At 38.3% G+C, this 26,222-nt stretch overlaps 1 protein-coding gene across 2 annotated transcripts in view; it reads left to right on the forward strand.

Moving 5' to 3' along the window:
- Window positions 1-26,222, forward strand: part of CPNE4 (copine 4) — a 577,619-nt gene that overhangs the window by 445,327 nt on the left and 106,070 nt on the right. For both annotated transcript variants that reach the window (XM_082719255.1, XM_082719256.1), the window contains 4 exons: window positions 782-853; window positions 6,659-6,733; window positions 15,775-15,858; window positions 18,929-19,018. In XM_082719255.1, the coding sequence (XP_082575381.1) occupies window positions 782-853; window positions 6,659-6,733; window positions 15,775-15,858; window positions 18,929-19,018 (321 nt within the window). The remainder of the gene's footprint in view (window positions 1-781; window positions 854-6,658; window positions 6,734-15,774; window positions 15,859-18,928; window positions 19,019-26,222) is intronic.

A 26,222-nucleotide genomic window follows, 5' to 3' on the forward strand; every position in this document is an offset into this window, starting at 1 on the left:
AGATAGAGGCTGTCTACTGCAAGGTATGACTTTGTTCTCTCTCAGCAAGAGCACAGTTGTCATTGATTGTTTTAAGTCTTTTCTCCTTTGAGAATCATAAATTGCATATCCTTCAGGGCCCCTTAATATATCCTTCATACATTTCTTTCAAAAATGGGAAGGCAGAGGCAGGTGGGGCAAGTTCTGCTAAGAATAGCTCCCAATATAATAGCAACTTTAGTTGTCATTGCACGTTGTGCATTAGCACTGAATCATGAAGAGGACCCCAATTACTCCTTTTCGCTTGTCTGGGCATCAGTATCCTAATGACTGACTTTATAGCTTCCTAATGAATATATTAAAAACAGAACTCTAGAGATTATAGATACAGAAGGTGTATATTTAGACCTTGGGTTTCCTTTCCTCCCTCTAGCCCACCCTATTTATACAGAGGTTTTAGTGCTAATTTGAGATCATTCTGAAACTTTCTGTTTTATCATAATATACATATCCAACATTTTCCATCTAATTTTGTTGTAAATGCTTCAGATTAAGTCACCTCCTATTGACTGACTTGTCTATAATTTCTCATGCCCTTACTCTCTTACATAATATGTTATAAGAAGAAAGAAGGGAATAACCTATATTTAGGAGTTTCATGGAAAAAAAGCCTAGAAATAAACAGACATAATGTTATAATTTCAAGTAGAATTCTAAATACAGAATTTTGTAAAGAAAAATTTAAAAAGTAGACCTACAATCATTTAACTAGTATTTCTACATTTTGTTTCCTTTTGTGCAGATTGTTTCCCAGAGAAAACTGTCTAAATCCTTGTTGAAGCATGGGAACACAGCAGGGAAATCCTCCATCACGGTAAGCCCTTCCTTAGCAGCCCTCTGTTCAGGTGCCCAGATGGAGCATCTGGTCCAAACCTGGCAGTAGGAAGCAGACTCTCTGAGTATTGGGAATTGACACCACAACTGCTTAGCTATCCAGATTACTCCTTTCCTTCTTGTATCTTTTTCCTTTTTGCCAATACAATTTTGACCCTTCTACCCCTAGGAGAAAGAGATAGAAAAAGTATTTGAAAGTGAGGCCATTCACTTCTTTTTTTTTTTTTTTTTTAAGATTTTATTTATTTGATAGAGATCGCAAGTAGGCAGAGAGGCAGGTGGGGGGCGGGGGCGGTGGAAGCAGGCTCCTTGCTCGGCAGAGAGCCCGATATGGGGCTTGATCCCAGGACCCTGGGATCATGACCTGAGCCAAAGGCAAAGGCTTTAACCCACTGAGCCACCCAGGTGCCCCGAGGCCCCTCACTTCTACTAAGCACTTTTGCAGTTAATATGTAGGTTTTGGTGGAGGGCAAAGATGGAGTTGTCAAGAAAATTAAGAATATGGAATTGTCTGGCATTTTCAAATAATCAAACTACCTATTCCTGCCTCTCATTTTTTTGAGAATTAAAAATCTGCTCTAATAGCAATTAGTCCAAGGTTAGGTTTGTTTCCTAAGGACCAGAGAACTCAGCATTTTAAGTCTCCTCTTTAATATATTAGTTTGGAGTTATGTCATTGTATTTAGTAGCCACTACCCACATGTGATTATTTAAACTTAAATAAAATTATTCAAAATTAAATAAAAGAAAATACCCACACCTTACACTAGCCATATATCAAGTGTTTAGGAGTTATATGTGGCTATGAATGTGGGGAATTCTAAATACAGAATCAGAAATTCTAAATACAGAAACAGAATCAGATTCAGGAGGTGCAGAAATCCCTCAACAACTCAACCCACTGAAGTCCACACCAAAACACCCTATGATTAAGATGGAAAACAGAGTGATAAAGAATTTTAAAGTTTGAAAAAGAAAACTGGGCAGTTACCTACAAAGGAAACTCCAGGAGGCTATCAGCTGATTTTCCAGCAGAAACTTTGCAGGCCAGTAGAGAGTGGCACAAAACATTCAAAGTGCTAAAAGTGAAAAATTTACAGTAAGAATACTCTATTCCACTAAGGCTATCTTTCAGAATAGGAAAACAAAGAGTTTCCCAGACAAACAAAAATTAAAAGAATTAATGACCACTAACCAGCCTTATAAAGAATCTTAAGGGGGACCTTGTGAGTAGAAAACAAATACCACAAGTAAGAGTAAGAAAAATAGGAAGCACAAAAACAAACAAAATTAAGCTTATCTATAAATATTGGTCAAGAGAAGCACAAAGTAAAAGGCTGTAAGATATGATACCAAGTATCTGAAACATAAAGGGGAGAAGAGTAAAGAATGAGTTCAGAATTAAGGTAACCATCAACTTAACATAGACCTCTATAAGCAGAAGACATTATATATAAACTGAATGGTAACCACAAATCAAAAAACAGTAATAGATGTACATAAAATGAAGAATAAAGAATCCAAATAGTTTACTAAAGAAAGTTAACTAATTATGAGAGAAAACAAGGAAAGAAAGGAACAGAGAAGAACTACAAAAGCAACCATAAAATAAGTAACAATATGGTAATAAATACACACATATCACTACTTACTTTGAATGTAAATGGACTAAATGCTCCAGTCAAAACACATAAGATGATGGAGTAGATTAAAAAAAAAAAAATTCATGATAGGCTGACTGTAAGAAATTTATTTCAGATCTAAGGACACATACATACTGAAGGGATAGAGAAACTATCATTCAAATGGAAGTAAAATGAAAGCCAAAGTTATAGTACTTATATTGGACTAAACAGACATTAAAACAAAGGCTGTAACAAGGGACAAAGAAGGACACTATATAGTCATAAACAATACAATCCAACAGGAAGATATAAAAATTGTAAATATGTATGCACCCAACATGGGAGCACCCAAATACATAAAGCAATTAAAAACAAACATAAAGGAACTAATCAATAGTAATACAATAATAGTAGGAGATTTTAACATCCTACTTACTTCAGTGGATAGATCATCCAAACAAAAAATTAAAGAAACAGTGGCTTGAATGACACACTGGACAAAATGGATTTAACAGACATATTCAGAATGTTTCATCCTAAAATAGCAGAATATGCATTCTTGTCAGGTACATACGGACCATACTTCAGAACAGATAACATATTAGGCCACAAGACAAGTCTCAACGTGTTCAAAAAGATGGGCATCATACCATCTTTTCTGAAACTAGTTATCAACCATAAGAAAAACATGGAAAGCACACAAATACACAGAGGTTAAATAATATGCTACTAAACAATGAATAGGCCAACCAAGAAATCAAAGACAAATTAAAAAAAAATACATGGAGTTAAATGAGGTTGGAAATAAAATGGTCTAAAATCTGTGGGATACAGCAAAGGCTGTTCTAAGAGGGAAGTTTATAGCAATACAGGCTCACCTTAAGAAATAAGAAAAGTCCCAAATGAACAACCTACCTTATAACTAAAGGAACTAGAAAAATGATAACAAACAAAACCCAAAACCAGTAAAAGTAAGGCAATCATAAAGATTAGAGCAGAAACAAACAAGATAGAAACTAAAAAAAAAAATAGAACAGATCAATGAAACCAGGAGCTGGTTCTTTGTAAAATCAGTAAAATTGATAATATTTTTTTTATTTTTTTTTTATTTTTTTTTTTTTTTAAATTGATAATATTTTAGCCAGACTTTAGACTTATAAATAAAACAAGAAAGGGGAGAAATAACAACTGAGATGATAGAAATACACAATTGTAACAGAATATTATGAAAAATTCTATCCAGCAAACTGGGCAACCTAGTAGAAATGGATAAATTCCTAGAAACATATAACCTCCCAAAATTGAATCAGGAAGAAAGAGAAAATTTGAACAGAGCAATTACCAGCAATGAAATTGAATCAGCAATGAAAGAACTCCCAGCAAACAAAAGTCCAGAGCCAGACAACTTCACAGGTGAATTCTACCAAATATTTAAAGAAAAGTTAATACCTATTCTTCTCAAACTATTCCAAAAAATAGAAGGAAAACTTCCTAATTCATTCTATAAAGCCATTATTACACTGATACCAAAACCAGATAAAGACATTGCAAAAACAGAACTACAGGCCAGTTTCTCTGATGAATATAACTGCCAAAAATCCTCAACAAAATACTAGCAAACAGAATCTAACAATACATTTAAAGAATCATTCACCACGATCAGGCGGGATTTATACCTGAGATGCAAGCGTAACTCAGTATTTGCAAATCAATGTGATACATCACATCAATAAAAGAAGGGATAAAGATCATATGATCATATTAATAGATGCCGAAAAAGCACAAACGGTGTTGGGAAAACTGGATGGCTAAATGTAAAAGAATGAAACTGGACCACTGGCTTACACTCTGCACAAAGATAAACTCGAAATGGATTAAGAACCTAAATGTGCGACCTAAACCTATAAAAATCCTAGATGAGAGCATAGGAAGTATGCTCTGGCATTGGAACATAGAAATTTCTGGCATTGAACAATAGAAACTATTTTTTTAAAGATTTTATTTATTTATTTGACAGAGAGAGATCACAAGCGGGCAGAGAGGCAGGCGGAGAGAGAGAGGAGGAAGCAGGCTCCCTGCTGAGCAGAGAGCCCGATGTGGGGCTCCATCCCAGGACCCTGAGATCATGACCTGAGCTGAAGGCAGCGGCTTAACCCACTGAGCCACCCAGGCGCCCCGAATAGCAACTTTTTTCTAGATATGTCTCCTGAGGCAAGGGGAACAAAAGCAAAAATAAACTGGGGGCTTCATCAAAATAAAAAGTTTCTGCACAGCCAAGTAAATGATCAACAAAACTAAAAGATACCTACTGAATGGGGGAAGATATTTGCAAATGATATTTCTGATGAAGGGTTGGTGTCCAAAATATATAAAGAACTTACACAACTCCACATCCCAATAATAAATAATCCAATTAAAAATGGGCAGAAAACACTTCTCTGAAGAAGACATCCAGATGGCCAACAGACATAGGAAAAGATGCTCAATGTCACTCATCAAGGAAATACAAATCAAAGCTTCAATGAGACATCACCTCACCTGTCAGAATGGCTAACCCCAAAAACATATGAAACAACAAGTGATGGTGAGGATGTGGAGAAAAAGGAACCCTGTTACACTGTTGGTATAAATGCAAACTAGTGCAGCCACTGTGCAAAACAGGGTGCAGGCTCGTCAAAAAGTTAAAGATAGAACTACTCTATGATTCCAGTAATTGCACTATCGGGTATTACCCAAATAATACAAAAACACTAATTTGAAGGGATACATGAACCCCCATATTTATTGCAGCATTATATACAATAGCAAAATTATGGAAGCAGCCCAAGGGTCCATGGCTAGATAAAGAAGAAGTGACTATATATATATATACACACATACATACATATATATGCCTGGACTTTTATTCAGCTATAAAGAACAATGAAATCTTGCCAATGACATGGATGGAGCCACAAAGTATTATGCTAAGTGAAATAAGCCAGTCAGAGAAAGACAAATACCATATGATCTCACTCATATGTGGAATTTAAGAAACAAAACTAAGGAAAAGATTTTTAAAAAGTAGAGTGAGAGACAAACCAAGTATAGACTCTTTACTATAGGAAACAAACTGATGATTAGTCGGGGGCTGGGGGGGTGCTGAAATGGCACATGGAGGTTAAGGAGTACAGTTAAACAATGATGAGCCCTGAGTAATGTATAGAGTTGTATTACTATATCGTATACCTGAAACTGATACAATACTGTATGGTATTTCCACTAACTGGAATTTTTTTTAAAAATTCATGAAAAAGTAATTACATGTAGCTAGCAGTCACTGTATTGGACAGTGCAGGTTACAGAACAGTTCTGTCATCACATAATGTTCAGTTGGACAATACTGAAAGTATTTCTAAATAAAACCTTAAAATTTCAAATAAAACTCCAGTATTTAAAACTTTGGCATCTCGTTTTAGAGCCCTTGAGAAAGGTCGTAAAAGTGGTCTGATCATTGCCTAAACAAAATTTTTTTTAAAGTAGAAAAATATACCAGGAAAATCTGAATTGCTTAAGTGGGATGGGGGGGGGGTGGTAAGCGGGAACAAAGCTCCTGAGATCCTTTGAACATTCCATTTTAACTTGAAAGTGACTGATTCTTTTTTTTTTTTTTTTTTAAGTTAAGGTCATTTTTAAGGGAAAAATGCAAAAAGATTCCCTGTGGTGTAAATTATGACCACTCTCACAAGCACTTACCTGAGTTTATTGCTTGGGTATTTTAAATGATGCATTCCTATCAAGCTATTTGTTTTTTTACTTCCATGTTCAGTCCATACAGATGGTTCAAAGAGTCTTTGAAGACTGTTGGTGCTCTAAAAAGCCATGGATCCAAAGGCTTACTCCCAAAGCACACAAACCCAGAGAAGCTGTGGGATGGTGAACCCCAGTTTGAGATTTGCCTTTGGCCCTTGTTCTTTCCCAGAAGAACAATATGTCATCTTTTCACCTTTCCTCTAAGACATCTTGGAGATTTTGCTCCTCTACATATCCCAGAAAAATTTAATCACCTTCTTCATTTTAAATATTTAAATACTTCTCTTAATCTTGGGTCCTCAGATCAGAAAATGACTTCAAAATCTTCTGGAAAACACTTCAAAATATGTGAAAATCTTTTCCTTTAGGTGATTGCAGAAGAATTATCTGGCAACGATGACTACGTTGAACTTGCATTCAATGCACGGAAATTGGATGACAAGGTAAAGTGTTTGGCATTAACCTTATTGAAGGAAGTAATAAAGCTTGCACACAAAGTTTAATCAGATTTCACCCTGCAGCTGTTTTTTCCCTTTCAATCCACATTATTAAACAGAACAAAGATTTCAGAGAGGTCTCCAAAGTAAGACTTTCCCCAAGTTAAGAACCAGTTGATGAGAAGGGGGAGGGACTATAATTAAAAGAAGACAATTTTATTACACCAAGGCTTCATTTGTTCCCACATGCCCAGGTCAATGTGCACAGGTAAATATAGTTTGACCCTATTGCTAGGAACATTTCATAAGAAAAGAGATGACATGAAAGAGAGGAGAAGTGACATTTCTGAAGCACCTGTATTTTCCAAGCACAAGATTAAGAGCTTCTCATGCATTATCACATTTAATCATTCTTATAACTCCCATGTAGCAGGCATTATTAACTTTGTTTTGCAGGTGAGGAAACAAATTCAAAGATGAAGTAACTTGTGTAAGGTCACTCCATGTGTTAGTCTGGATAATCCCAGAAACAGGATTAAATATGCAAGGATTTTATTAGAAACATGGGGAGGAAATCTGCAGATTGCAATGCAAGTCTGACCATGAGTAAAGGAGAGAGAGAAAAAAAGGGGTGGGCAGAAGTGTCCTGGGATGTCCAGTCTAAGGAAGCTTAAACAAGGCCATCAGAGAGTCCTAGGGCCAATACTGCCCAGCAGGGAAGTTTCATGTCCCCCATGCCTGCCTTAATGTCCCCTACACATGCAGGCACTAGCTGGAAGCAGCCCACCGGAAGCCTGGCCTCAGTGCAAGTATGGAAAATAAGAGATGTATTTCAGGGCACAGCAGCTGGGGCCTTTGGTCAGTTATACTCCCTGTAGTGGGAGGTTTCTAAGGCAGTTTTCTTGGCTACCATACCCTGCTAATAAGTGGTTAAAACCGAGGATTCATTTCTAAGTCCATTCCAGGAGAATCTGACTCCCATCTGTGTTCTCTCTCTTATATCTGACAACTTCCACTCGTCACAGGCCATGTCAGTCTTACCTATACAGAAGTTCCTCAGTCTCCACCCATTAAAAAAGGGAAGGAGTGTCCTTTCCAACCTCACCATATATTTACAATTTCCCTCCAACCATATCCTTAAGTCAAAAACCTATCACATTAATAAATGTATTCACAAAGAACTCATTTCCTAGAGGACAACTAGAGAATCTGGGATTTGGGGAGGTGGTACCACTTTTTAAATTGCAGACAGGAATTAGGCTGAAAAAGGTAAAGCGATGTATCAGGCAGTTCCCTAAAGTTTTAGGCAGCTATTTACCGCCTGACATATCACGTTCATTTTCACCTGTGAACAGTACTTAGACCATTTCTATGTTCATTAATTAATTTATTTGTTCATTCTTTCTTCATTCTTCATTCATTTACCAAACCTTTGTCGCATGCTTGTTATGCATCAGGTGGTGGGGTAAAGACATGCTTTAAACCATTCTCACAGCTGCAACCTGTAATCCATTGCCTAATTAAATGAAATATAAATTTAAAATATAAAAGATACAATGTTATAACCATGATGGGATGCGATAATCGATGTATAACTGCTGTCTGGAGAAGGTTAATTCATCCTGCCTGGGGACATCAGGAAAGACTTATCCTTACGAATGAGTTTGGATTTTTTGGTGTCCTGAGTAGATTATGTGAAACTTTCATGAACATTAGTGTGAGCTAGGTGCTGGGAACTGTGGTGTGCACTGATGTCAGTCGGATGTTAGCTTTTACTCCTCACTTCCTGATGGCTGCTATGGTTTTTCTCCCCCAGCATCTCCAAGTTTTAGAATAACTCAAAAAGCTCCTTTGTATTATCTTTCCTGGTGCCATTATAAGCCATTGGGTCAGTGTGGGGCAGTTTTAAGCTGCTCAGCTAATGGCTTATAATGGCTTCTTTCTACTTAACAGTCTCTTAAGCACTTCTAATCCACCCTCTAACTGACTTCTGTTACAGTGCAAGAGGACTTGGGGGTTTGTTAGAGGGCCCATTAGCTCTGATGTGTTTGAACAATTTCCCTTCATTCCAATGAGTACTTGCTCAAAAAGCTGAAAAAGCATCATGCAGCACTTAATATGGTTCTAGGTGGCCATTCCCACCTTTGTCTGGGATGATTATCCAAGGACCTTGTCAGTGCTGAGATCCCCACTCCAAAGCTGTAGACTACAGGTCATTCATAATGTGGGCATCTTGCCCAATCTCCTTAGTAATCCAGAGAAGAGCAGGTCCTGTTCAGCACAAAGCAGAGGCCATTGTTCCTCTTTGGACCGAAAGGTGAATTGGTCTCAAGTGAAAAAAGGAAAGAGTAGCATTAAGGAGCAAAATGATACCATGGAGATCACCTCAAACAACCTCTTGAGGAAACTAAGGCTCAGCAAGGTCTGATGATTTACTCAGATACTACTACTGCTGATAATACTTGTTAATAGATAGTACAGGAAACCATCTCAACACCTAGTGACTTAACTTACTCTATTACATGTCATGTTTTTGAGGGTCAGAAATGGAAACAAGTTTCAATGGGGCAATTCTTCTGCTTATTATGTTGACAGAAGTCACTCAGTGATACTCAGCTGGGGAGGACCTTGTCTGGAGAGTGCAGTCTAGCTTTGTTCACATTCCTGGCACATGGGATGGCTGAAAGGCTGGGGTCAGCTGGGGTGGTCAACCAGAGTACCTACATAGTGGTCTTGGGTTAGTCCCATTTCCCACACAGTGGCTAGCTTTTCCCAGAGAAAGCAACCCAAAAGAAAAAAGAAGCTGTGTGGCCTCTTCTGACCTAGATTTGGAAGTCATGGAGCATCAATTCTGCTGCATTGTGTTAGTTACATGTTAAGTCATAGGGCCAGCCCAGAGCCAAGGAGAGAGGAGTTAGATTCCACACTTTGATGGGGGAGTGGCAAAGTCATATTCTAGAAAAGCATGTGGACAGTGGACGTGGTGGTGGCCATCTTTGGAAAATGCAATTTGCCAGATTTTTTTGTGATAGGTGCAGAATCAGAATAAGATAGTACAATTATTTCATGTCACAGCTGGAAAAATAGTCCCGAGTTTATTAAGGAGGACCCTTTTTAGCTTTGAGCATTCAATGATATTGTAGCTACCTACATGTTAGCAGTTGAACTTATATCTATTAATTGAGAAAATATATCATAACTAAAAGTGACTGAGACAAAGGTCTTAATTTAAAAATTTTTTTTCACTAGTGTCATGAGATTAATTTCTGTATACGTTGGAAAACTTTCAGTGTAAATATGTGGAGAAAATACATCATATCCAATTCAGACCATGGTTATAGGACATTAGGATCCCCAGTCACCTTGTTATCATTCTGATAATCTTTAGATATCCAAATATGTCAGGTAGAAAGCCTCTGGACTAATGCAATTGCCTACTTTAACAGATGAGAACACTGAGGTTCAGAGATATGAAATGACTTACCCAAGGATACACACACACACACACACACACACACACACACACACACACATATACACATAATCAGTGACAGAAGGGGACTTAACCAGGTTGCCTAACCAAAATCTAGATTTTTCTTCAGGGCAAGGGGTTAATGAATACATGTTGAATGGGTCTCTAGATATTGAGGACTTGGTAATGTTCCCATGGATTTCAGGGAAATAGGAAGCCAGGGAGGAAGGAGGTAAAGGTTTGCCCTAGGTAGCAGTCCTCCAAGAGTTGTCCAAGGTCCCAAGACCCTTTCAAGGGACTACATGAGGTCAAAAGTCTTTTCATAATAACACCAAGATATTATTTTCTTTTTTCACTCTCATTTTCTCACATGTGTAAAATGGTTTTCTGAAACTGGCATGATGCCTAATATCACAGCAGATTAAATGCAGAAGCCGATATGAGAATCCTGCTGCCTTCTATTAAGCCATTAAGTTATTAAACTGACTTGCAAAAATGTAAAGGAATGTCATTTTTCTGAACACTTTTTTAAATTTGGAAAAGGCAGTTGTCTTCCATTAAAATGCTATTTTTATTATGATGTGTACTGGGTTTGTTTTTATATTTTTAAAATGATATAACAAATGTTTTTTTTTTAATTTCATTTTTAGTTTATAATAGAGTAAATATTGATAGATAAAATCTACATAAACAAAAATTCCCTGTTCTCAATAATGTTTAAGAGCACAAAGGAGTTTTAAGACAAAAGAGTTTGAGAACTACTGTGGTAGGCTATACCGGGGGGGGGGGGCACTTAGTACCTTGAAAACTACAGTGAGAGAGAAGTATCCCCTTTCTCTTGATAGAAATAGTCATTTTTAAAGGTAAAAATGCTGTCAGCAGACCAACAGCCTTCCACCTAAGATGGAAATCCAGAGTCCTTGAAATCTTCAAGGACTTCAGTGGCAGGCACAAATAAAATAGATTAGGTTTGCAAGAAATAACTTACTTATCTAATGTTAATGCAATTCACTTAATGGAGAGGTGGACTTTCTAATTCCTAAAAGCACATTTGTTACATTAGCAGCTAGTTGGCAATTAATCTAATAAGTAAGTAGAGATATGACTGTAATCACTTTAGAACATTCAAGCTAACAGAGTATTCTTTGTCCTCTCTTTCCTGAGAAAGTATTCATGTTGGTATGCTGGAGGGATTCTCACACTGCTGGTCACCACATCTGTATAGTAATATTATAAAGTACGATTTTTAGTGTTCCCACAATCCTAGATTGATGGGGTGCTGTATAGACAAGGAAATAAGACTCCAAAGCCGAGGTCAGCAAACTTTTTCTATAAATGGCCAGATGGTAAATATTTTAGACTTAGCAGGCCATATAGTCTCTGTCCCAGCTACTCAGCTCTGTCTTTGGAGCATGAAAACAACCATAGGCAATACATAAATGAAGGAGTGTGGCAGTGTTCCAATAAAACTTTATTCACAAAATCAAGCAGTGAGCAGGATTTAGGCCACACACCATAGTTTCCAACCCCTGTTCCAAAGCAACATTAAATCCCTACCTGCTAGGCTATGATTTTACTATGTTCAAGTATGCCTGCCTAAAAACTAATCTAACCTGAGTTGATGATAGCAAGTTACAATTAATGAGCATCTGCAGTGTACAAGGTGTCAGGTGTCTAACCTGCATTATCCCCAAAATTCAAAACCATATTCCCAAAGGTGGAAATTATTATTTGCATTTTATAGATGAAGCATTATTAAGTTTAAATAAACAGTTTGCCCCAAGTCACAAGAGTAGGAAGCTACAGGTTTTGGTTTGGACCCCGAATCTTTCAGATAATCTTTTCTTATTCCAGTATTTCATTTTTAAGATCACTGCCATAGAAATGCGCTGCTTCCTTTTCTATTCCAGACCTCAGCTGATTCCTTATTGCCCTCTTGCATGACTAAATTTCCTTTGTTTGATGATACAGCCTCCAATTTATTAAAAATTTCACCATAGCAGACCTTCAGTAAAATGCCTGTGTCATTAACCTTGCTGGTACTGAGCTGTCCAAAGGGCCATCTTAATGCTGAGAATCAACCAAAAACAGCCAAAAATTCCAGTTTATGTCACATAGCCATACAATCAGACCAGAGTTGTGTTTTTAAACTACAAATTTCTGAGTGTACATGTAAGATATTTTTGAGCTGCTTATGAATTGTTTTATTTCCAACAATCAGATGCCTTCTTAGTCATAATCATCCCTGATAGCTTTACAAAGCGTCCTCATACATTGTCTCTTCTATTGATAATAATCGTGGCAGCAACACTTTTTGAGTGCTTATCATTGCCAGGTACTAGACTCACCTCCTTTAATTCTTCCACAATGCCAGGAGGCAAAAGGTGACATTCTCTCCAAATACCAACCAGGAAACTGAGACTTGAAGAAATTAAATATCTTGCCTCAGATCATGCAGATTGCATACAGAGTCGGGATTTGAAAGCAGTTCTAAAGGCAGTGTGCCCATATTAGATTTTCAGTTACTTGAGGGCAGAGTTCATATCTGATCTTCCCTTCTTATGTCCTCCTGACAACATCTCTGTGCTAAGCCTAACTAGTATTTAAAATGAATATAAAATAAAATAGAAGAAGCCCTGCAACATACTACCAGGAGGAAAAAAAGTATTAAAGTGTATGTAAAGTATGATTACAAATATATTTTTAAAAGAAAGAAAAGAAAATTATGTCTCGATTCTAGAAAAGTATCTACCAGAATGATATTGATAGTTGTGGAATTATGGGTAAGAATATGGGCTATTTTTTTCCCCTTCTCTTTTTCTATATATTCTATTTTTAAGTAAAAATAATAACAAAAGTTCAAAATTATCAATGAAAGGAAAAAGAAAAATAATGATAGATTCCTCCAATGTGGTCAGCAATTTTAAGTGCAATTCACCAACATGTTTCCTGAGGGAGCAATCATCTATTTAAGGAAACAAAGCCTGATGCACCTGGGGAGGAGTCCAAGGGCATCTAGGAGTAAGCTAATGTGGCTCACATCTTTTAATAAAGAGAGCTAAAAAGGGGGGGGGGGTTCCAATTTTTTTTTATTTTTTTTATAAACATGTATTTTTATCCCCAGTAGTACAGGTCTGTGAATCAGCACTCACCCAAGCACATACCCTCCCCAATGTCCATAACCCCACCCCACCCTGGGGTTCCAATTTTTTAAAACAAGTGTTGAAGCAGAAATAAGGGGGGTGGGGTGTGTATGCCTTGAGTAAATGTGTTAGAGGTAGGAATCCTCTAGCAGTATGTCTGGGAAGGAAAAGAGCCTTTTTGGTGGATGGACAAGGTTTGCAGGACAGACTTATTGATAAAAGCAGTCACTGTGGGTTTTTGACAAGATGAAGTCTGTGGTAATTTGGTACCTTCAAAAATAAGAGTGAAAATATGTATTCCAGACTCTGGGTGTTGTGGCGCGTGGTGTATAGCTCTGGGTAGGGTGGGAGGAACACAGAGGGGGATAGATAGATCTACCTCCCATCTTTTTTCTTTCTAAGGTGCCTTATGAAATTTCTAGTCTGATATTCTTTTTTTATGTATATAATATATTATTTTTAAGTAATCTTTACACCCAAGAGTCACATGCTCTGCTGACTAAGCCAGTCAGGCACCCCTGGCTGATATTCTTTACTCTATATAGAGGGCCAGTTTTATTTTTTTCTGCTCAAAATCCATCATTGGTTGCCAGCTGCTTCCCAAGGCATGTGCAAAGCCTTTGGTTAAGCATATTAGGGCCTTCATATCATGGAGCTGACTTTGCCAGAACAGTCTCAAACCCCTCCCCTACACATCCTTAGGTTGCAGTGGAATTAACCTGCCTCGGGTGCCCCTCTCTTTACTCTTTCACACTTTCACACAGTCTGTTTCCTGCCTAGAAATACCCTCCTCACAACCATATTTTCCAGTGCAAATCCATCTCTCTCTCTTGTCTGTTGTTTATTCATTCATTCACTCATTCATTCTTAGCCTTGGGTTATATTTGTGTACTTGTCTTACCACCAAACCAGATGGCACCTTTGGAGGGTTGAGACCAAATTTTATCCTTCCTTATATAGTAACATCAAGCACAAGACTGTTATGATCAGCATATTTCCTAAGAGTATTTTGTTGAGCTGAAGACTAGGATGACTATGGACTTCATTTTGCTCAGCTGCAGGCTAGAATTCTGGGGGGGGGGGGGGGGGGAATCACCTGATGAAATGCATAATAAGAGTGTGGTGACTAAGGCTGCCATTCAGATAGCCTCCTATTCTATACCAGGTACTCATGTCATTGTTTCATTTAGAAATGTACCCCTTCATACACTCAGTACACACTATGTACCACTAAAGCCTAGACCTTATGGAAGATGAGGAAATGGTAGAGATATAAAAGGAAATCAGATATAATTCCTCCTTTCTGAGAGTTTATAATCCATTGGAATAAAAAAGAAGTTTAAAGAAAGATATGGTTATGATTATTTCCAGTAATGAAGTACCTGTTTGTTTTACATTATTCTTCCACTTAAATTGGCTAGAAACGCTGAGTAAGGTACAAGAGATATCTGTTTAGGGGTCCTAAGGCAGTCAAGTTTTGAGCGGCCAAAATAGGAGAGAAATCCACTGAAGTGATTCAGACATTCTATCCAGATTTTCCACTCAGGGAAATTCCTCAAGGCTGATTCATAGAACACCATGGGTAGAGAGGCTAAGAAGCCTAGCAGAAAATAGTTACCAAGAAATAAACCGAGAAGAGGCCTTTGTCATCTCATGCGCCTAGAGAAACAAAACTGAAGTTCAGGGATACCGAGAGAGCTATTGTTCAAGATTCATGAACCAGAAAAACAGTCTCAGTGTCTTTTCCTCCTGAGGCAATCACTAATTAGCAAATAGCAGCACAAAGAGAAACTGAACAAAAAACCTGGGCCAAGCGATTAGGGAGATAAACAAAGCCTTTGAGAGTCTCACAAAAATTAAGGTTGAGAGCATGTCAAGGAACAACAGCCCTTAGGCCTTTCAGTTAGAGCCCTGTAAAGACAATATTCAAAGAATAGATGAATCACAAACATATCGTGACTTTAGAGATTTTTGGAGAAACTAATCTTGAAATAGCTCAATCTCAATCAAATTTAGGTAACTGCCCCCTTTCTAATGGCTTGTCAGAAGCTAAAGACTCATCTGAAGTGTTTATAATCTTTCTTATACAGTGTCTGGTATACCAAGGGGCAGAACCAAGAAACAAAATAAAAACAGATCCACAGGTGACCCAGATATTGCCATCATCAGACAGAGTCTTTAACAATAACTATAATTAATATTTTAAGACAACAGATACGTTGCTTTTCAAACAAGATTACTGGAATTGATCTTTGCAGAATACTTTAGACTTTACTTAACCAAGAATGTACTTCTCAAAGAACTTGAATTTCAGATGCTGCTCATTCTAGCCAAGAACAAAGCGGGGAAGGTCAAATTCAGTGGCATTTGATTCAAGGCAAGATCAAATATGTGTAGGTGGGGAATAACTGATTTTTGTTTATCTATTTTAGGATTTCTTCAGTAAATCTGACCCATTTCTGGAAATATTTCGTATGAATGATGATGCAACCCAGCAGCTTGTACATCGAACTGAGGTGAGAAGAGTCATCTTCAGCTATGCCATCTCATCTCCTAAGATAATAAATTGACCTGTTTCTAGAAGCCCCTTAACATTTCTTGATGTCTGTAGCTATGCACTCAGACCTGAAGTCTTCGCTGTCTTTAAGAGGACTCTCTGCCTCATGTAGCTTTTTTAATTCTCAATTTAGATATTAGAAGACCCTTTCTCACCCCAATTTTCCATTGTTGACCTTCAATACAGACAGTCAGCAATTTATTAATAATAAGAATATGAATGTTAACTAACATTTAATGAGCGTGATTAGGCACCAAGCATTGTGCTAAGTGATTTATATGCATTATTTTATTTACTTCTTGCAATAATTCCTTGACATGTTTATTATTACTCCCATTTTATAGTTGATTAACTGAATCTTTGGGAACTCAAATGACTTTCTAAGTTCTCATAGTTAGCAGGGGGTAGAGCAGAGGTTTGAACAGAGTTTGTTTGTCCTGAGCTTCACTATAATTTGGGAAGCCGATCTGCCTCCCCAGTAAAAGTTTGTACACTAGGCTGATATCAGGCCTATCCAATGAACAGCTGACCTGTCTCAGCTGCCACCTGATCTAGCTGCATCTCTTTCTCGAGCCCCTTCCTTTTTTTCCCTGGTGCTCCAAACTTGATCCCTTATTACCCCCACCACCACCCAGTACCACACACCCATTCAACAACCAACCCCAATCTCCACTTTTTATTTTATTTACAAGTTAGTCAAAGAGAGTCCATGAGAAGTACATTGGTAAAGAGATGTGGGGTGATTGTGATGAATGACAGAGCTGAGAGAAGACTGTTGTGTCTACACACATACACATATACACACACAATGATGGAGTAAAGGAAGAAGAAACCATCATGATTTTCATAGGGTAATAGTGGGGGTGCCATGTTCTCACTACCTCACATTAGAAATCCATTTCCATTTTCCTGAAGTAATAGAGTTTCAAGTAGCATTAGGGGAACTTTTTGTGTCATATTTAAGGTAAACAAGAATTAAATAGTCTTGAATGGGCAACATCTGTGGATATCATCTGGTAGGTAGTTGGCATTTAATAAAATGTATTAATAAAAGAATGGATAATGAATGGAGTTGAGTATAGGTAGTATGTCTACTGTATGTTATAGTACAATGTGATTATCTGGAATTCAATCCATGGGGAATAGATTGAGGTGCAGTAGTTTCTCTGAGTGGCACCTAATTGCTACCACCAAACAGAGTTTTTTTCACACATACAGATTCCTTTGGTGAGACAGACTTCTTCCAGGAAAAGTAAATAAACTTTGGTGAGAATTAGAAGTGGTGTGTCCATTCGTGCTTTTGTTCCAGTCAGTGAGTGAGGACTTTAATGTGCAGACAGAAAGGAGATGGAGGTTGAATTATTAGATTTCTCTCATAAGATCCCTCTCTCCTCTGTTCCTGACAGTAGTCCTTTTCTCATTATTGGTATTGGTAAATTCTCCTATTCCCAAGAATCTCTAGAACTCCTCCCATACCTCATTGCTGAGGGGCTTCTGAAGTCTCACAAGAAATGTGATTGTAAGGTTTACCAATGAGTCAGCAACATGACATCGATTTTTTTCCTCTTTCTTATTTAACAGATATGAAATAAATACTAGACACTACCATTCTCTTGGGGGAAGTACATACACACACACACACACACACACACACACACACACACACGGATTCTAATTTCATAGGAAATTTCTAGTTGAAACTTTGATCTGCAATTGAGTTTTTCAAAACTGTTGCAATGAAATATCATCACTTCTTAGTGTTTTTATACAAAGGAGAGAACTTTAAATTAACCCAAACACTTTTATCTAACTTTTCTTCTCACTATCACTTTGATCATCCCCAGGGTATCAGAGTACAAGACAAAGCCCCACAGGAACATTATTTTTGTACTTTAATGCATTAAAAGAAATTTAATAATGAGTCCATGATACAATAAATAATTCATAGGTATATTAAGGAATCCAGTAGAAGAGAAAATCACTTATAAAATAATTATGTTATTTGGATAGAGAATTAATTTTTTTTATAATGCTAAGACTTCTGCTAACTAAAAATTTCATAGGAAGAAAAATCGATATAACAGAATTCTATTTGACTTCATTTGTATGTACCCTAGAGCAGTAGTTCTCGAATTCCATGCATCAGAATCATAAAGGGGCCCACCTCCAAACTTTGTGTTAGTAGGTCTGGATGCAATCTAAAAATAACTTTTGACAAGTTCCTAGGTGACCCTGATTCTCCTGCTGTTCTAAGGACCACACTTTGGAACCCCTTTCCTGAAGCACACAGTACAATCCTAGGCACAGAGCAAGTACATTAGTACTTCAATACATTCTAAGCCCAGCTGACTTATTTGAATCATATTGAAGACAGACTAAGATGACTTGTTTGGATTCTTGGGAAGGGTTAATTAGTAAGCTGCTTCCGAAAGGATTCCACTATTACAGACTTAGTTTGTGACACTGAAGATCTGAAGATCTATGCTATTATATCTTCCTAGGATAGCTGGTATAAGTATGCTCCTGGGATTTTTCTTTTAGAAACTTCTCCTCTGACTTGCAATCTGCTCTGAGTCAAGGTCACGAGTTATCAAAACCACTCAGTTTTTTAACAGTAGAAATGATCTGCTAACACTCTCTACACCAACCAATAGTCTTTACTGACACTGTCTTAGGAATGACAGTCCTATAGAACTGGAAATCCAGAGGCAGGCCTGTCTCCTCAATCCTAGCTCCAATTGATGTGGAAGGGGTCATCCCCAGCATCCACATGCTGGACTGTATTACTGTCATTATATATGACACAAAGTCCAGGCCAGTGACTACAGGAGTTCTGCCCATAATGACCCACTTCATGGGAACCCTTAAAAGGTTTTCTACTCCCAGTTTTCATTAAGACATCTATTCCAGGCAATTGTCCTTTTCATAAGCACCACAATGCTTCTCAATCAGTTTTTATGTTGAAATGTGAAAATGTCAAGCATTTCCTCCCCAACTCATCCCTCCACTCCCTCTCTTTCTTTCCTCAGGTTGTTATGAATAACTTAAGCCCAGCCTGGAAATCATTCAAAGTATCAGTCAATTCTCTATGCAGTGGAGATCCAGACCGCCGGCTGAAGGTCAGAAATCTATGTCTGAGAAATGCAATTATTTATGTATTTAACTGTCCTCTTTCTCTTCATGTGAATGTTGACAAACCCAACATTTTCTGTATCACTTACCCAAATCTCTTAGTACCTTGATGAAAGATGCAGGGACTATTTCTTCTGCAGGAGACACTGGAGCTCAGGAGATAGTCCAAGATAAATCCTGATTGTGTTCTGGAAAAAGGCAAATTCCATGGCTTCCCAGAGACAAACTGTGGCAATAAGTTCATGGTGCAGTTGCGAGGTATTAAAAATACAAACACTGCTGTATCAATTATCTGCTGTTCCATGACAGACAATCCAAAATTTGGTAGCTTAAAACAATAACCATGTATTTGGCCTATGAGCCTATGCAAGAGCAAGTTGAGTTAATCTAGGGGGTTCTTCTCTTGGTCTTGCTTGGACTCCTGTGTACTTACAAGGTGACTCTCCTTCTGGGGTTGACTGGCTATCATCTACAAGGACTGGGTATTTGAGCCACGTATCTTTCCTCATCCAGAAGGCTAGCTTGGAGACTTATACACAGTGAACTTAGAGTTATGAAAGAGCAAGAACAGAAGCTGCAAACAAAGTCTCTTAAGGTCTAGTCACGAAACTCCTATGAGGTCATTTCTTCCATATTCTATCGGCCAGAGCACGTCATACGGTTATCCCAGATTCAAGGTGTGAGGAAATAGACTGCCTCTTGGTGAGAAGAGCTGCGAAGTATGATGGCCAATTTTTTCAATCGACCACAAATGCTTTTGGGAATCATGGGAATATATACGTTGAAAGAAAAGACGCATTGTGAGGATGGCCAAAGGAAAACAAGAAGTAGAATGCCAGGAGCAGATTCCAGGAAGCATTTTTTACAGTTCGAGTTCTGACCCTCCTTCTGCTTTGGGAGTCCGGAAGCTCCATCTTATCCATGCCCCAGAGTTGATTCTACCAATTCAGGCTAAGTAAATTCAGTAGAGACCTAGAGACTGGTACCTATAAACTGAAAGGCCAATCAATTCATGTTCAGTGAGAAATATGCCCATTGGGCAACCTCAGCATTCACATCAGCTTAATCAGGGCCCTTTCTCTATGTGGGCCAGCTGTAGGAAAGACAGCTATCAGAAGGCAACTGTAATAGTCCAAGAGCAGAGCCACCCTTGCTGGATAACAGGGATGGTGAATGACTTCAGACTCTGAAACCTGGGGCCTCTACCTCCACTATGGGAAGATAGGTCCATGAGGCAGACTAACCATTCGCATTGCTCTTTTAGGGCACCCAATCCCCTGGAAACTGTTAGATGGGCATTGCCAATGTTTGTCTTTGTAACTTTACATTGTTTTCACCCTTTTGGTCCCACAAACCTTCTTCAGATAGAATTATTTTGATTTGACAGTGTTGTTAGGTTAGAATGCTGTCCGGTCCGTTAGTCCTGGCTTCTTTAATGTAACCTTGTGTGTCTTTGCTTCATAATGTTCTGTGTGGGCTCTGTACTTGAACTCTCAGCAGACACACTTGTCTCCATGCTCTCAAGGAATAGCTCAGAGTTGTCCCAAATACCTTGTCTCTTATAAGGGCTAAGATATTTCAAGCCTCACTTGCCATTGGGACTGTCTTTCACGTCAAAGTCAGGGCTCCTGGCTGTCTGGGACTTCATGTGTCAGCTCATATGCAGAATGCCAAGAGCTTCAGCTTCGGGCCTAGGGTGGGGATTGTTGCCTGTATTCTGAGCAGCCCCCATTCCATTCCCAGCAGAATAACTGGCAGAAATCAAATAATATGTCCGTTAGCCATGGATCAACATTGTCATGGGGAACTATTAATCAAATAAAAGGAGAGGGTTGTCTGCAATGATGTAAATTAAAATGCAGAAAAGGAACCCTTTATGGCCTTGTGAGTGTTCTGTATTCTGGTCTTTAGAAGAACAAATGAAAATAAAAGAGATAGATGATGGGTGATAGATGAGAAGGAAAGATGTGGGGGGTTGGAGAGGGAGAGAGAGTAAGGGAAGAGAGAAGGATCAGGGCTTCTCAGTAGCTGCACTGTTGGCCTTTGGATTTTGTTGTGGAGGCTTGTCCTATGCATTCTATGATGTTTAGCAGCATCCCTGGCTACTAAACACCAGCAAGACTCCACCCCCATCAGTCTTACAGCCAAAAGTCTGTTCAGACATTGCTAAGTGTTTCCTGGAGGACAAAATGACTCCCGACTGAGAACCAATGGCTTCAAACTTAGCATGCATCAAAATCACGTAGAAAACTTGATGAAATGCAGACTGCTGAAACCTTTCCTCAGAATTTCTGATACAGGAGGTCTGCAGTAGGCCTGAGACTTTTACATCCTAAAAAGTTCCTGGGGTGATGCTGCTACTGGTTTCAGCCCACACTTTAAGTAAGGACCCTGATGTAGACATTTGCTTCTCTCTCTCTCTCTCTTTCTTTTTTTTTTTTTTAAGACTTATTTAAAGTCTTTGAAACTTTACTGTTTTTGAGAGAGAGAAAGACAGAGGGAGAGCATGAGTGAGAGGGGCAGAGAGAAGGGGAGAGAGAATCTCTAGCAGACTCTGTACTGAGCATGGACCCTGACTTAGGGCTTGATCTCGTGACCCTGAGATCATGACCTGAGCTGAAACCAAGAGTTGGACACTCAACCAACTGTGCCACCCGGGTGCCCTGACATTTGCTTCTTCATGACCACTTTCCCATAGTCTAGTGTCTCTAACAGCATTTTGCATCACCCAGTCTCCCCTTTACCACCACTTTTCTGCCCAGCATTCATACCTGTACTATCATATCTGTACTATCCCAGGCTTCTTGGCTTTGCTACACCTTTCTGCCCAGGATGTCTTCTTCAGTCTGCTTTTCTCAAAACATGCTACTTTCCTTTGGGTCTCTTAAATATCCCTCCACTTCCAGAAAACATTCCTCTTTCTCTTCTATGAGATGCCTTCCAGCCTTCTCTACCTACCCCGTTAAAATACCTCTCAAACTGTGGGATGCCTGGGTGGTTCAGTCAGTTAAGTGTCTGCCTTCAGCTCAGGTCATGATCCCAGGGTCCTGGGATTAAGTCCTAAATCAGGCTCCCCGCTTAGCAGGGAGCCTGCTTCTCCCTGTCCCCTCCCTGTGCCCCCCACTTATCCCCATGTGCGTGCTCTCTCTCTCTCTCTCTGACAAATAAAAAAAATCTTAAAATAAAATACCTCGCAACTTGCTTTGAAAATTTCTGTTTACATCTCTGTCTCCTCAGTGGCTGACTTGTTCTTTCCAGTTTGCTCCTTTAGGATGAGGACCATGTTTTTGTTCACTGTGTGTACAGGTGTCGAGCACAGTGCTTGGCACAGAGGCGATACCCAGTGCCTTTTTGCAGAGTGAAGGGATAGAGGAGAGAGGGATGTACTGAGAGGTCAGCAGGCGTGTCTAACCTTAATGGGGGTAGGGGTTGGGTTGAGGTGGAGAATTGCCCTCACCAGTATTTGATATACTGGCTTACTCGGTCACAAAACCTGTATTGCACTCACTTGCTCACAGTTTCCAAATGCAACTTTTCTGAAAGGCGGGAGAGACTTCCTGTATTGCCCTTTATTTGTATTCATTATTTTGTCACAAAGGCCATTGTGAAATTCTCATGATGCTGTCCCTAGCCAGCTTGCCCCAAAATAAAATGGTACCATATTGGCAGGCAGCATTTCCGTCCATATGGGTGTCATTTTTCTTACCACCAAAAAAATTAGAAAGTGAATTAAAATTTTTTTAGCTTTTAAAGCACTCTGTTGGGTTAGATTTTAAATCTCCGCAAAATTTTAAACAATTAGGTCTTTGTCTCAAATGAGGCTTGTTATCTTTGATTCTCATTTATTCAGGACCTACATGAACACCGGGTTCAAATAACCAGCTTTTTATTTTGCTTTTTATTTATTTTTTGCTTTTTATTTATTCTGTACTGCTCCTTTGTATAAAAAATAAAAGCATTCAAAGAAGCCTTTTCAGAAACCAATGCTTTAACTTATTATGGAAATGTTCAAACATACCTAAAAGTAGAAAGATGATATGCTAACTCCCCATGGCCAACACACAACTTCGACAATTACTGTCTCGTGGCCAGTTTTCCTTCACACACACCCCTGATACCGAATTTCCCTTTCCTCTCCCCACTGGATTGCTTTGAAGCAAATCCCAGACTAAGGCAAAACACATCCTTTAAGAACAGTGCCAAGGCCCAGCAGACTCTCAGGAGTCCATGAAGTTGTGTTCATTTCTTTTAAGATTAGAAAGGAAAAAATGAACTTGTAAGATTGAGGAAAATGTTTTAATTTTTTCTCACCTCAGAAAGCACTGACATTTTTAAGATTCTGAAAATTTACTATGGTGGGAGGGGGCCCATGAAGGCAAAAATGCTGAGGGCCAATGAAGGTCATGGTGTGGCCCTGTTCCCGATATCATTTCACCCCAAAATGCTTCAGTATGTGTCTCTAAAGAGCAAGGAATCATTCTATAAGTATAACCATAAGACCATTATATAATATCTAATTATGCTATATGTCTAAGAATATTAACTAAGCCTCCTTAATATCATCAAATATTTTGCCACTGTTCATGTTTGACTGATGGCCTGCCTCATTTATTTAAAAAAAAAAAAAGTTGCCTCTTTTTTTTTTCCGAATTGAGGTCTAAATAAAGTCCAAGTGTTGCATAGACCAAAATAACTCTGAAGTCTCCTTTAACCCGTTAGTTCCTTCTTCCCTCCACCCCCTTGCAATTTACTTATTGAAGAAACCATACTGGTTTATCCTATGACATTTCTCATATTCTGTGTTCCCTATAACTGAGTAGTTGGGCTTAATCAGATTTGGGATCTGTTTTCTAGCAAGAATGCTTTATAAGTGATGCGTCTTTCTGAGGGTGTGAACAGTCATTGAAGAACACTGCCTACATTCTTTAGTTTGTTGAGGCTTCCAAAATGGTAACTTTCCAATTCTAGCATTGCTTCTTTAACTATTGTTTAATGCTTTCTGTAAAGAAAAACTTTTCCTTTAATAATGATTTCATTTCCTGAGGAATGATTCATATGGGAAAGACAGGAAAAATGCTTTATCTTTCCCTCTTTTCAAACCACTTGTCAGAATAACAAACTATTTTTCTTGTATCCTCTATAGGTGACTAGTGAAGTCCCCAGTATTATTATGAATTTGAGGGCACTTGGGTGGCTCAGTTGGTTAAGTGCCTGTTTTCAGCTCAGAGTCATGGGATCAAGCCCCATGATGGGCTTGATGGTCCCAGAGTCATGGGATCAAGCCCCATGATGGGCTCCCTGCTCATCAGGGAGTGTGCTTCTCCCTCTCCACCACTGCTCATGCTCTCTCTCTTTCTCATACTCTCTCTCTCTCTCTCAAATAAATACAATCTTTTTTTTTAAAAAAAAGAATTTATAGATTTTTTAATATATCTGAGAGTTTCTATTTCAGTTACTAGTATTCCTTTGATATCTTGAATTGCTGCACGCTTAACCAATGAAAACTGCTTTAAGTTAACTCTTCAGTTCTTTTGACATGAACTTAATAGTATGTAATAGTTTCCTTGCTTCCTGGTACACACTTTAAAATTCATGAATTTTGAACTTTTAAAACTCTTTTGAAATAGTTTTTCTCCATAGCCAAACCTCTACCCCATAGAACTTTTATTTTGTTTGTTCAATTTTTCTTTCAGTTTCTAGAATTTTTTTTTTACAAATTTAATTTTGCTCTATAACTCGGTAAAATGTTTACATGATCCTAAAGTTAAAACTACAGAATAAGTATATTCAGAAAAATGTGGCTTCCTTTCCTGTCTCTATACCACTTTTTACCAACTTCTCTTACCGATAATCATTTTGTAGTACACTTTAATACTTGGCAGAGCTAGCTAGATCTTCCCACTTCTGTATTTCTTGTCGTTTTAAAGGTTTTCCTGGACATTTTGCTTGTTTTTGTTTGTTAATTTGTTTGTTTGTTTTTCCTGTCCATTTAGCTTTACAAGAACTAGTACCAAGGGAAAAAATGTGATGGTATTTTTATTTATATTGTAAAGGAAACCTCTTCAATATTGAACCTTCCTATCCTAGAATATGGCATGTCTTCTCATTTGTTCAGATCTCCTTTAATGTCTGTAGGGGTGATTAATGTTTTTCTTTTACAGGTTTCTAACATTTATATTTTAACTTATGCCTAGTTTTTGTTTCTTTAACTCTTATAAATGGAATCTTCCATTATGCCTTCTAACTACCATTTGTCAATATGAGGTTTATTGAATTTTGTTTGTTTTCTTTTTTAAAAAAGATTTTATTTATTTATTTGAGAGTGAGAGAGCATAAGCAAGGGGAGGGGCAGAGGGAGAGGGAGAAGCAGGCTCCCCACTGAGCAGGGAGCCCAATGCCAGACTCCAATCCAGGACCCTAGGATCAAAACCTGAGCCAAAGGTAGATGCTTACCCGATTGAGCCACCCAGGTCCTCTGAATTTTGTTTCTTTTCTTAAACTGTGCTTTTATTAAGTTCTATTCCATGAAATGTGATACTAATCAATTCTTTTGATTTCATAAATACATTATTAATATCTAGTATATATTCTTCAGAAGGCAATGTCAGTATTTAGAATAGATTCTACCAAACAGGGCTCTTAGAGAAGAGGGTGAGAAGGCACTATCAGCAGGCATGAGCCCCCATGTGACACCCCCAAAGTTGGATTTCTGGCCAATCAGAAAGGTGCTCTACTGAAACAGGATCCTAGATCCCAGTAGCCCTGGAATCTTCATTTTAGCAACTTTCCTAAATGATGTTGGTGCAAGCCATTTGCCAAGCACACACTGAGAAACACTGTCTTCCCACTGATTCTCCAAACCTAAGTGACTTGCTGGTACTTCTCTTAGGTCGATCAGTATTTCTATCACAAAGCTAAGTGTATATGTATGTATGCGTTCTGCTCTTCTTTCTGAATGAAATCCTTACCATTTGTCCTGTGGTTACAGAGAACTAATAGTATCTCTTCCTTCTCAAGTATGACCAGGCCATCTTGAATTGAAATTGTATTTTCACCACAAATTCATTGTCTTTGCTTTGGACTCTCTGAGCCAGACTGACTCAAGTGCCAAATGGACGTGACTGAGTCCAGGAGTCTGTTTTTGGAGTTTGCCTTGGACCTTCCCCCATTTATTCCCAACACCATGTGACT

Source organism: Mustela nivalis (assembly GCF_964662115.1).
Source record: "Mustela nivalis genome assembly, chromosome: 1".
Classification (NCBI taxonomy): Eukaryota; Metazoa; Chordata; class Mammalia; order Carnivora; family Mustelidae; genus Mustela; species Mustela nivalis.